The sequence below is a fragment of the Vulpes lagopus genome, chromosome 16 (assembly GCF_018345385.1).
Source record: "Vulpes lagopus strain Blue_001 chromosome 16, ASM1834538v1, whole genome shotgun sequence".
NCBI lineage: Eukaryota > Metazoa > Chordata > Mammalia > Carnivora > Canidae > Vulpes > Vulpes lagopus.
Window position 1 is genome coordinate 830,276 of NC_054839.1, and position 13,309 is coordinate 843,584.

Sequence of the window (13,309 nt, forward strand, 5' to 3'; positions counted from 1 at the left end):
TCCCTAGGTTCCTTCTTTTTTTTTTTTTTAAAGATTTTATTTATTTATTCATGAGACAGAGAGAGAGAGAGAGAGAGAGAGAGGCAGAGACACAGGCAGAGGGAGAAGCAGGCTCCATGCAGGGAGCCCGATGTGGGACTCGATCCCGGGTCTCCAGGATCAGGCCCTGGGCTGAAGGTGGCGCTGAGCCACCTGGACTGCCCTCCTTATTCTTAATGATTTTTGGTGATCGTCATGTTACAATAACAAATGTCCTTTACGCCATTATGCACATCATCTCATTTGCTTTCTTAATATATTAAAAACCATCATTTGGTCTAACTTTTCACAAGTCAAGGAAACCTACCTTTGTGAAGAATTGCTGTTAAATGTTCTCCTAATAGCTGCTTCTCCACACAAGCAATCAGTGGTTTCCTATATGAGGCAAAAGACCAAGTGTCAGAAATTAAGGGAGAGACTTTGGTCAGCTGTAAAGAAGCGGAGTTTATGGTCTACAGACATGATGTGGAGTCATTCAGACACCAATGGCTCCAAGCACCACAACAGGCATTTCTCTCCAGCCATGAACAATCAATCACCCACTGTCTGTGCAGACTCCGTAGTCATTACGGAATCACATAAAGAGACCAGTGGGTCCAGGGAAAAGGAGATGCCGGCACCAGGACAAGTGCCCTGCACCCCCAGCTTGGCTGGCAGTTTTCAAAACGAGACTTTGCCTTTGAAATGGGAGGCCTGTAAAGTTCCCCATCTTCCATGGCACAGCCGTGGAAGCACTACTCCAGGCCCATAAGCCTCTACTTGGCCAGGCCTGTCGCTCTGTCCTCACATCTTTCTGCCTATCCCCTCCCACTACTGCTCATCAAAAATCCTACTTATCAAAGCTCCTATGTGAGGCCTACATTGCACAAACGTCACACAGAACAGAGTATTTGAAAATCTGCAACTTCATTAGGTATTGCTGCCATACTCACGGGGATACTCAAAACTACTCTTCCTGGGTGAATCATCCTCAGTTATTTCCTTTTAGTTGTTTTTCAAAGATCAGACCACGTGCTTCAGTGAAAGGATTATTAACTTTGGGCACCATCACGAGCCTCTGCTTCATGAAGAACTTTCCAACATATTATCTTAATCTTATTTCAGCCTCACAGCAACTCTAGAGAGAGGCATGGCACATGTTCTGTCTCCGACTGCCCACCCTGAGACCAGAAGCCAGAGACTGTGCTACTGAAGAGAAGAGTGAGGGGTGAGGTGCAGGTCAGCACCTTCCCAGTGTGCCACTGGTAGAGGGGGGACAATGACAAGGAGTGAGGAGCAGAGCCATGGGGGGTGGGGGGTCCAAGGTCAGAGGCTGGCAGCAGGGAGGGCCAGCCATGCATCTGCTCTTCCTCTGAACAGCTTCATCAACACATAGTCAGCTGGCAATGGGTGGTTTCTACTCGCTGTCATGGATAGCGTTGCTATGAATATTTGCATACAAGTTTTATGTGAACGTATGTTTTTTTGTCTATATATTTAGTAGTAGAACCAGTGCATTGGATAAACCTGCTAACTCTGTGGAGTACTCTGAGGAGCTTCCAAACTGCTGTCCCCCACAGCTGCCCATTTCACGTTCATATTGGCAATGCACAAGGGTTCCAATTTCTCCATATCCTCACCAAGGCTTTGTACTGCTTGTCTTTTTAAAGCAAAAAGCCATTCTGGTGGGTGTGAAGTGGAACTGCATTGTGGTCGATTGGCATTTTCCTGATGACTGACTATGCTGAGCAACTTGTCCTATGTTCACAGAATCTCTGCTTCTAGCCAGTGTGTGACCTAGACTTTGGTTCTGCAGGGGGAGAAGAAACCCAATCATGGTTTTCATTCCAACAGTCTATGTAATGCCTAGATGCTCTGACAGGTCCTGAGCTAAGGGCAGATACTACAGACTCCTTGTACCCAGAGGTACAGTCCTGGGTGCCCAAAGACTGACCTCCTAATCCACAGTGACAACTCAATGATTTTGCCATGTGAGAATTCCTGCCAACCAACAGGAGAGTGGGTCCTTCCCACAGTGAGGGGCAAGAATCCTGGGGTACAGAGAACCCACCCCCAGGGCAGGGCCTGACAAGGGACCTGGCTGTGGTGACCAGTGTGGTGGGTCACAAGGTATAGCACGAAGCAATGCCCTGCTGCTTTCAAGTACGTTTCCCTGTGGCCTGCCATCCACTGTGCTCTGAGGTGGGGCTGGGAGGGGCACTCCGAGCCCAGCTCTAAAGCTGGTGTGGCTTGCTTATCTTCAGTCTCCCTTTTCCTTGACAGCGAATTATTATTTATTTTGAACCACCCAGCATGGCAGAAGCCACCTTGTCAGTCTCCTTCTACCCATCCATGCTTGAGCCTGGAGGTGAATCACCTTCACCTACTACTCCTTTGCTTAAATAATTTACATTTATTCTCCTTAGCAACAGATTTTTAAAATTAGGGGGAGGAGTTTAAAACAGCATACATACAAGAGTGTGTACATACAAAAAAAGAAACGACCACTGAGCCCACTGCCCACAGGTCATAAAGGAAGAGTGCCCTGGCAGCGCCCAATACCCGCCCTTCCTCATCCTGAATCTGTACTAGCAGGTCCCTTGCTCTTCTTCTACAGGATCTACCATTTACAGATCTCTCCCATCAGTACACTAGCCGGCTTGTTCCTGAACTTCGTGCTATATGGAAAATGTCATTAATAGGAAAAAAAAAGTAGCAGACACTCAACGAAGACTTTTATCCATCCTTGACTTGACCTACTGCACAATCTGATACCACCTGTAATCTTCTCTCCCACTCCCTGTCCCCCCAGCTGCCAGCCTGCGGACCCTGGGGCTTCTCATGCTCCCTGGCTGCAGGTTTGCATGCCCACAGCACCCCACTCAGGCTGTCCTGGTGTCAGTAAAACTGTCATTCTCGGACCATCCTGGGCTCCCCAAGGACCTCCTCCACCACCCCAGTAACTAAATCCATCTTTCCTCTCACGACCTGCATTCTCAAAGTGCCGTGACTCTGCCCCTTTCATCCCGTAAGTTTTGCACATTTCATCCTTCCATCTGTTCTTACCCCACCCCTCCTCATTTGAACAAATGTTACGTGCACAGTGAGAAACAGTCCTACAATTTTCCCTTTTTACTTTTCCCCAGCTACTCTTCCTCCTCATCCTCAGGCTTAGAGAAAAAAAAACTGGATGGAAAGAGAAAATAACATGACTTAGTACCACAGATAAAAACTACAGCTATCTTAGATGTCTAACGAAAAGTTAACGATCCAATTTCCCAATATTCAATGATACCCCATCAATGTGAATAGAATCCCTGCCTCTAAAGCCAAAGATACTGAGCATCTCAGCCTGAAGCACTCCTCTTGGGCGGTACCTCACAACAGAGCATTGTTGTAACTCACAAGTGCTAAATGATCACAAATAACATAAGTAAAATGTGCTAACAACACAAATACTCTCAGATGGTAGTGAATGAGTCTACAAAGATACCATCTATTTCAATCATCAGCCCTTTGGTTCATTATGGTCAAATTGTAATAACTAAGTAAACATATAGTACTCACTGTGTGCTGTGGTCTAAATACGTGATTACTCGGTCTCCTTCTTCCTCTAAACGCTTACTTACATGGTTAAGATATTCTGGAACCTTCCAAACACAACATTTAAGCACGTCAGTAACAAAGATCCTTTTTTTTTTTTTTTTTAAAGTAACAAAGATTCTTGATGTTACCCAAGAAGCTGAAACATTATTGTCCTTATAAAAATTTAAAAAAGGAAAGCAGAGTATACACTCAAGCCAAGTATTAAGACAGATTAGTGGGGGAAAGGTAACTGGGAAGTGTTTTGGGGGAGAGGCAGGATAAGTAGAAGCAGCTTTCCTTAAACTCAATTCTGGAGATCAAACTGACCTCTAGAATGAGGGATAGGGCAGCACTGGACTGGTGTGCCCTGCTCACAGGGAAGCTCTAGGGACAGCGCCATGGGTCCCTCCCATCACCAAAGCCCTAGGAGCACCTGGGTTAGAGGGTGCAGGCCTAACAGCATCCCCTGGCCCACAATGAGCAGAGGCAGCAAACACTAATTGTAAGACTGCAATGTTCATTTCAGGACACCCAACAGCACAGATGCAGATCTCAAAATGCACTGTTTCCAGGGGCAAAGGGCATCCCTGCTGTCCCCTGACACAGGAAAGGCCCCAGGACATGGGTCTTCGGCCTTCTGACCTAGCGGTGGAGCAGAGCTGGGTACTCCCTCTCTAAAACCAGGATGGCAGAAGCAACAGTTGGTCCATCCTGTACAATGATGGGAGTGCCTGGGGGAGAAAGGGTACGAGGAACTTCCTCCAGTCCCTGCTCATTAACTTCTGGAACCGGTTACCAAGATTTTGGGTTCATCTTACTATTTCATGTTTTTTTTTTTTTTTTTCACGTGGTTTCCTGGATAGTTTTCAATGCCTCACACAGATGGAAGGTTTGGGGTGTGTCTGTCTTCCCTATCTGAGAGTTACCTTCTATCCTCTTGCTTCAACTGGAGCTACTTTACACATTTTAGAAGCTACCTTATTGGCTTTTTTTTTTTTTTACACTGGGGGGCAAGGGGGGGGGGAGAACAACACACAGAAATAACATTTTCTAAGTTAAAAGAAAGAAGTTAAATCTTGACTGTAGTAAGAATGACGTTTGTCATTGAGAATTTCAGCTAGATTGTGGCTTTCAGAAAATTTCTAATAAAATGTTTACATGGAAAGACAGATTTTTAGAAATTACACTTAAATGCACACCTATTAAGAAATAAAGTGATTCAGAAGTACTTCCTTGTCTCACCTCTCTTTCTTGCATTAATCTCTGGCCTTCTGCAGCATATAAACAATTAGTTTCTTCCAAAAATTTCAGTTCAAATGAATCTTTATATACCTAAAAAATGAACAAAGTTATTGATCAGTTATAGTACAAAAACAGGCCTAAAAATGTGCTGATACATCAATGATTTCCAGGGATCCCAGCTGCAGTGACCTGCCCGGACACGCCCCTCCCCCAGAGGCCAGGGCAGGAAACCTGATGCTTTCCTGTGAGTGCTGTAGGCCCTCATCCCCTCCCAGGAGCTCCGGGTCTATGTCTTAAGAGCTCTTTCCTTTGTGGCTCCTAATGTAGCACTAGCTGGAAAGTCATTCCCCCTGAACGTATTCAACATTTTTTGAGGTCGTATTTTGCATTTAAGTCTTTCATACATCCACTTATTTTGGTGTAAGTAATTAAGCAAGGATCCAAGTTCTTTCTTCTTATGGACTATTAGGAATTACTGATAACGTTTAGGGCAGGAGGCATTACCTGAAGGTCGGACAGCATACTCAGCAGACTTCTCAATAAACTACGATCCACTGCTTCACCATTTCTTTCTCGTTCAATTAATAGCAGAATTCCGTCAATGCTTTTGCTTTGAACCATTTTATCACTAATGATATGGTTTCTAAAAAGTTCCAATCCCATATCCCTGTACAAACAGTAAAAACAAAACTATATTTCAGTTTTACTTTTTAGAAGTTCTAGCTAAAGCTACAAGTTACACTGTTGACTACATCCCAAAACCATTGATCTGCTAACTCTCTAAACCTATGTGTCAAGTATTCCTTTGTTGTGTTTTCCATTTTTGGCCAATCTGCAGTGCTCGGTGCTTCCTGGGGTGGGTCAGGCATGCCACCAAGAAGCACATCCGTCTCGCAGATGCTGGGGTTCACACCCTTCTTCCAGAGGTGGGACTTAGGCATCTCCACCCACCTAGCCTAGCCCCCAGTCCTTTCCTTTTCTATCTCTGGTCCCTACCCCGGCACCTGGTCCTCTCCTCTATGTGGTCCTTTCCACTGGTGAACGGAATATGAAATATGACTTGAGGAGTCCGTCATCCTCCCTTGGCTTGTTGCCTGAAGAGTTCCAGAGGACATACAGCTGTTGATTAATGTGCACAGAAACCACGGGGTAATAATAGGTATGTGCTCTGTTCAAATGCCTCCACAAGTCTCTTAGGACCAAATACTGAGTAGGCAGACAAAACTCAGCTGCCCAAGCATCTCTTGTGGCAAGCAGTATGCAGGTGAGCGTGGGTTCTGGGAACCCTGTCTGTGATGAACCCTGCCCTCCTACAACATATACCACAGTAGGCCTTTCCTATTCCCTGTAGGAGCTGCAGGCCTGGGCATTCTGCACACTCCAATGACACATCAGCCAAATGCATGGGCCAGCCACGCAGGCTCAGGCCGGCTGCCTGGATCTGAATTCTGCCCACACCCTTTGGTTGAAGTGCCTCTGAGTTCCTGCCCATGCTTCCTTAACTGTAAATGGCAGGACACATGCCATCTTACACCTGTAAAGCCCTTCCACACCAGGCCAGGCAGGTAGCCCATGTGGTGTGTATGAAGCGTTCACTGTCCACTCCAATCCATCTGCTATACTGTTGCTAGATTCTTCTTTCTAAAATCTAAATATCACCGCTCCCCACCACTGGCCATCAGGATGTCCCTCGGGCTCGTGTCCCTGCCCTCCCCCACAAACAGCTCGCCCTGGGCAGCTCCCATTTCCACACAAGCAGTACTTTGAATGTACTACTTCCTTTTCTCTACTACCACCTCTTTCTACCTCAGCATTCCTGCTCATTCAGTGAAGTGCAGGCCTGGGCTATGGCTGACTCCCACCCTGTGCTGCCTGGGGTGTTCCTCACGCACTAGTGCTGAGTCTCATCGGGCTGCACCATCCTGCTCCTCTTTTCTGCCTGAGGCCAGTATTGTCTACGCTCTAAGTGGTGTTTATGGTTTCTATGACAGGTTACATTAGGAGCTCTGTTTATGAACTGTTCAGACTGGGCAGCCCAACAACCTGTGAACAGCAAATTACGGAACTCTGCCTCAGTTTCTCCATCTGTAAAACGGAGAAAACGGTCATCCCCTCTAGAGCTGTACTGCAGACTCGGTAAACCGGTAGGTGCTAAACCTCCTAGAATGGTGCCAGCCACAGACTAGCAGCACTGCAATTCACTGTTGTCCCCAGTTACAGCATGCTTATCGTTTCTTTGAACAAAGGCCACCCTCTGTGCCAGGCCAGCTGGCTGCAGGTGCATTTGTGCATCTAGCACAACACATACAGGAGTCCAGAGAGCAAGGAGGAGCAGGGGGATGTGCTACTAAGGAAGGGGAGACTCTCAGGAAGGAATGTCCAGAGCGGCACAGCCGGGTAATAGAAAATACAGATGAAGTATCTGTGGCATCTGGTAACCAGGGCTCACCAACATCTTAGGAAGAGCACTTTCATGCCTTAGTTCAGACAGAACATTTGCTAAGGAAACTGTAAAAGCAAGCCACTTTTTAAAGAACTTGGGTTTAAAGGAATTGGGAGAATGAAATTCTATATCAACAGAGCCCGGGAGGAGCCCAGAGATGACATGAGGGATAAGTCTTATCAGGTGAGGCAGGGCCTTGCAGAGGCAGCAGCAGGCAGGTAGAGTGCACATAGCATGGTGAGTTCCTAATTCACACCATTCCTGAAAGATGTCACACGATACATGGGCATACTGAAAGGAGGTCTCTGCGGTTGGTCAGCAGGATGGGGAGGCGTGGGGGGCTTCAGGACTCCTGGTCATGACCTTACCAGTCTCCGTCTTCCTCAGAGCTTCACGTGAGCACTGGTTGGAACCAGCTGCTAGAGGGCAACTGAGTGCCTTGGCCTCTCCTCCCCCAGCAAAGGTGAGCAGCATGCTGTTGGCTCTGGATGGCCCAATTACAAAAATGGGCCTCCCCACAAAGCTGCCATGCTTGCCCACCACCTCCACTGTGATGCTCAGTGCAAGCTGGCCAGTGTGCGCAAAGGGGCATCTGTGTGTGGCATGCCCCGGCTCTGCCTCCAGGGCTAATAAAGTCCACCTGGGTCTGGATATGTGCGCTGGTGATTTTGGCTAACATAAAGGACCACAGACAAAGGGCAGCAGACCTAGTAGTCAGCTCTACTAACTAGGACACTCACCAGATAGAAGGAAGCATGGAATTCTGAAGTACGTAAGTGCGATCCAAAAACAGGAAAATACTTCTGATCATGATCTGGCAATCAGAAAAGCATTTATTTATGTAACCTACTAACTAATCAACATCAGGCCTTCTAGACCGTAACTACGGTAGCTGTTTCAAATCCGACAACTACTGTTTCCTCATGATGCTCCCCACCAATGCCTTCATGATTCATTTTTTTCCCAAAATTTAAGTGTTCCTTTGATGTTTGACTTTTACCGCTTTTATCCAGAAAATCTGATTAGAGGGATTTTAAACTATTTAATAACCTAAAGTATACCTTTGAAATCTGGTTATCTCCTGACTGATGTGGTAAATCTCATGGGCCTAAATAGATGCTTTAATCTTTGTAAACAATTAAATTTTGTTATGTTGGCACGAGGCTCTTGGCCATGTGTTTGACTCTCCTTTGTAAGCAGAGCGTGGAGGACACAGGATGACCAGCCACCTGTGAGTCTCCTCTCATGGAAGCTACCAGACTTGTGAACAAAAAGTCTTCCAATAGATGGTCATCTATTCTGTCCATCTACCAGGTACCTGATCCAGAAAAGAGGCTCTTTCATTGTCTCCTATTTACCTCAATTAGGAAACAAAAGAATTCCACCTATTTAGCAAAGCTACTGATACCATGTTTTCTTTCACTAGCCTTCAGGCCCCACTAAAATGTCATACTTTGAATCAATACCTCTACAAAGTCTAAGACTTTGGTTGTCCAGTTACAGTAAAAACTTGGAAGTCAGGCTTGGCTGCCAGGCAGAAACTGGGATTGAGGACAACTTTAGAGACCCATTCAAGAATTAGCTCAAGTACCAGATGTCAGTTGGTTTGAAGGTCAAGTTAGCAGCCAGTCCCAATCCAGAAATGCAGCATTCATATGCTACTTTGCTCTGCTCTTTTGTTCACTTATGTTGAGGTGGATGGCAGCATTTGACCCTAGACAGACCTTCCCTATCTCAGCCCATGGTCTGGCCTACACTGACCATAAGTGGGTAAGGAAAGGTGGATGAGGCTATGCTTTGATTAAAAAGAAAATAGAAAGATGTCTGGATGAAAAGGGGCACACTCTCCCAGCCACTCCACCTCCCTTCTGCTCAGCTACACCAGAGGGTGAAAAGGACCAAGAGGACGTATGTAGGGGAGACCAGACACCAGAGCAGGGCCAATGAGGGCTCCAGAACAGCACATCATATCTAAGACTAGGGTTCGCAGAAAAGAATCAAGACACTTACCATTTGTCTGCAATGATCTTGCCAGCATGTGTTAATCTTCTTTAAAAATAAAACACTATCTAGTGAGTCTGTGCAGATCTGCTAAGGAAAAGTCGACAGACGCTGGCTGATTTAATTCCTGTACTTTCACCCCTTTAACTGCCACTCCTGACACAGAATGCTGCCTCTCCTTCAGCTGCCAGAGGACCCACATCCTGCATTTGTGATGAATCTGGCCGCATCCCCTGCAGAGCTCTGCTGGCTGAGCTAAGGCCCAGGTCACAGGCTTCGTGGGTCTGGGTGGTTGCACCTAGCATTCTCTCCCGCAGAGGGGGCAGAGTGCTGAGGAAGCAGGCCAACTGTTAACAGCACCAGGGGGCTGGCAGCTGGAGGGAGGGGCTGACGTTGAACTTTAGTTTCGGGCCACAGTGAAAACTGATGGGAAATCTCATTCATGCACCAAACCAGAAACACTCTCAGCTTGATAACTGAATTTTTTTTTTTTTTTTAAAAAGGCTCAAAATACTGCTTATAGAAAAAAGAAACCCTTTTGGACTCCTAGAGCAAACCACAGCCCAATGCCTGGAGCACGGCCTTCACAGGTATGCTTAGCCATGCTCACAGGTGTCTGCACACTGTTTCCTGGCTGACAAAGCACTCTTCATGTGTGTGTTCCTCAGTCTTCCCAGCTGTGTGATGTAGATGCCGCGCCCTCTGTGCAGAGAATGCAGCTGCTCAGGTTTCCTCAGCTTTGGTCCCTGTCGCCCTAGCTCTAGAACCCTGGGCCAGTGATAAGATTCCCTTGGCCTCAGTCTCCTCAGAGTGGGTGTGAGGTTAGACATAAAATCCACAGCATGGAGGAGAAAAGGCCCATGGCCAGCATGTGACATGTAAAATCAGACAGGCACCGGAGTCTTCAGGCAGCAGGGAGGTCTGTGGAGGGTGGGACACAGCCAGGACTCTGAGGAGGGGACAGAAGGTCAGGAGAGCCATGGGGGGACTAAGCAGCACACCTGCTTCCTTGTCACATTAATAAGGCTAGCTGCCCACAACCACAGTGGCCCTGGCCAAACAACATACTTTTCTCTTGAGGCTTTGCTAATAAAACACAGTAAGTCCTAGCAAAGGCCTACTAGAGTTCAGTGGTTGACACACTATTTTAGAAGAACTATTTTACAGTTGCTCAATGGTCTATGATGTTAGAACCTTATGTAGATAGTCTGATAAATCACAGGAGGAATCACAACCACATCTACACAGGCATCACAGCAGCAAGGACGCAGCAGCTCTGGTACCCAGTGCCGGGCACAAGCTACTTACCGTGTGGCCCGCACCCTGGCAAGTCTCCATGGGCGGTTTGCACCAGCTGGGGCCAAGCTGTCAGATGGTGAAGCTGCTCAGGGTGAGATACACACCAGCCAATCTGATGGCACTGGGCAGCCCAGGTGCTAAAGCTAAGCAGGCAGCGCTCTGCCCAGTGCAGGGTTTCCTGGGGAGACAAAGGTCCTACGTGCAGGGCTCACTAATGAGAGATGCTTCTCCTTAAATAGTTGGGTGCAGTCAGTAACTTCTGGCCATTTCCCACAGAAAACAGTATGGGGTGGTCAGCTGGTCCAAATTGGGTGGCAGGCACTGAGCTTCAGCCCTCTACGTATCTAAATCTAGAGCCTCACATGAGCACCATCGGGGCATATAACACAGCGGTGCTGAAAGCTTGTCCAGGGCTTGCTCTTCACAGGATCCCAATACTGTCCCCTTCTGCCTGGAGAAGGGCCAGACCCAGGTGAGGGTTCAAGCAATCTACTGAGAGGAGTCACAGACACGTCTTCAAACAGCAAACAAATACACAGTGGCAAAATGGTAATACACCATGGAAACAACTACACATACGTATGATCACAAAGATTAAACAAACAGAGTAAGAAACCAGAAAGACGGTGCTTCCACTGCAGTAGAGAAGTGACAGCCTCTATTTGTGTCCATGTTTCCTAAAGCAGGTTATTCTGCTCCTAATCCAGTGAGCATGGCAGCTGAGCAGCCCCCACAGCAGGAGACAGAGCAGGACAACTATCCCATTGCACAGAATGGTAGGGGCTGCCATCACTGACAGCCCTCACCCAAATTAGGTCTCCCTGTGATGGCAGAGAAGGACATTTTCCCTCATAATAGTGACCAAGGCTCACAGTTTAAGCTATTTAATTCTTGCCTCCATGAAGCCCACCATATTTGCCTCTGAACCGTAGCACCAACTTGGGGCTGCATAACAGCTCTGCAGCCTGGGGCCTTCTGGCCAACAAAGCCGGTACTGGGAGAGCACACACAGCCCCCTGCCAGCAAGGACTCTGCACAATGACTACACACCATAACTGTGAGCACAGAGGGTCTTCATAAAGACATCCAAAGCCTGCTATCATCTGTGGGGTAGGAAGACAGGAAATTGTGAAGCTGCCAGGTACCTCCAAGAGCAAAAGCTGCTGTTCTTCGATGCATCTTTCTGCTCTGTGGCCTGCGATGTTTCTGTGAGGCCAGCATGGATGCCCCACAGGAGCCAGCTAGCCCTTTTGCAGCTAACCAAAGCTGTAATGCTACAAAGCTCCATCAGGGGAGGAAAGAGTAAATTCTGTGTGCAGTTTACTTGCAGGCTTCCATTCTGAAGAGACTCTGGTTTGCCATTTAGGAAGAGGCACTCATGAGCTGAACCCAGGTGCAGAGCAAGTCTCCTCTGCATCATGTGACACCTGGTATAGCACACGATGCTTCTGGCAGAGGTGTGGGTGTGCAGGAATAGCCTCGGTTTGGGGGAAAAGTCTATCTCCACTAGGAGGTAACTTATTTTGAAGGAACAGGTAAGTGTGGAATTCATCAAACATGTGAACAGGGGAATAGATTCAGTACCCTAAGATTTGGTCCCCAAGGAGCCCACGGTCTACCTGAGCACCCTTCCCATTGGCCTCAAGAACAGCACACAGTCAGGATGTAGGAGGGAGTAGTCCTGGAATCTTAGAAAGGAGCCGAACACGAAATACAAGAACACCCCAGGGACAAAGGAAACTCGAACATGCTTACCCTGGAATATTCCTGCCAAGTGTCCCCTTATCACCCATCCCTCCCACAGGGCACAGCATCCCCTCTGCACAGACTGGCTGCCTGGTCCCCACCATGTTTCATAAACACGTACCTCTGTGTTCCCAACAGTCCTCCCAGGGTTTAAACTCTCAACGTCCAGAAGCTTCCTGTACTCCTCTATGCTGTCAGGGCCTCGGCCTTACCGGGAACGTACTACACACTGGCTAAAGAGCGCTGCCTCTGGCCTCCCTTGTCCCTTGTCTCATTCTTCCCAAGGCACTGCCAAGCACAATCGAACTGCACTGGATTCTCACTCCAAACCTGTGAGGGCTCACAGATGCTTGCAGATTGAGGCCCAAACCCTTCAGGGTACACACAAAGGTTCAAATCCAAGCTGTGACTCAGAATTACGGTCTCAAACTCTAGAAGTTCTCCCAGGTTCCAGCCATGCCAAACCCCGCAGCTCCAGGTTTTCACAAGCTCACTCCCTCTCTGGCCGGCTACACCCTACCCATCCTCTCTAATGCCATGGGGCATTATCTCCTCCAGGAAGTTCTGCTTCAGCTGCTTCCTATCTCCCTAATAAAGACATAAGAGAGTGTCTTTTTATCTTTTTTTTCTTTGATGAGATACATCGTCATTTCCATAACCATGGTTTATCATGGCATTGAGGACATGCGCCATGCCCCCTGCCATTGTCACAGGACTGTGACAATCTGGAGGGCAGAGGAGGCATGTCTGGTAGGGTCTAGACAGGGAGTAAGTACCTGCTGAATAAGTGAATTTACAAACGCATTCGTGTAATCCACAAGGTAGGATTAACTGGCAGGAAGACAATCTTACCAAGTTGTCAAGAAGTTGTCTCTGAGTACGCTGGGACAACCACACGAAGAATAATCACATCAGCTTACCCTTACACGTGCCTGTCTGGGAACGAGAACTGGGGGGACTGCTGGCAACCTCCTG

At 47.6% G+C, this 13,309-nt stretch overlaps 1 protein-coding gene across 1 annotated transcript in view; it reads right to left on the minus strand.

Moving 5' to 3' along the window:
- CUL4A (cullin 4A) overlaps window positions 1-13,309 on the minus strand; it is a 43,231-nt gene that overhangs the window by 18,917 nt on the left and 11,005 nt on the right. Inside the window, exons 4-9 of the mRNA XM_041730901.1 lie at window positions 9,299-9,368; window positions 8,029-8,102; window positions 5,350-5,512; window positions 4,846-4,935; window positions 3,586-3,668; window positions 347-414 (exon numbers count right to left, since the gene is read on the minus strand). Of these exons, the coding sequence (XP_041586835.1) occupies window positions 347-414; window positions 3,586-3,668; window positions 4,846-4,935; window positions 5,350-5,512; window positions 8,029-8,102; window positions 9,299-9,368 (548 nt within the window). The remainder of the gene's footprint in view (window positions 1-346; window positions 415-3,585; window positions 3,669-4,845; window positions 4,936-5,349; window positions 5,513-8,028; window positions 8,103-9,298; window positions 9,369-13,309) is intronic.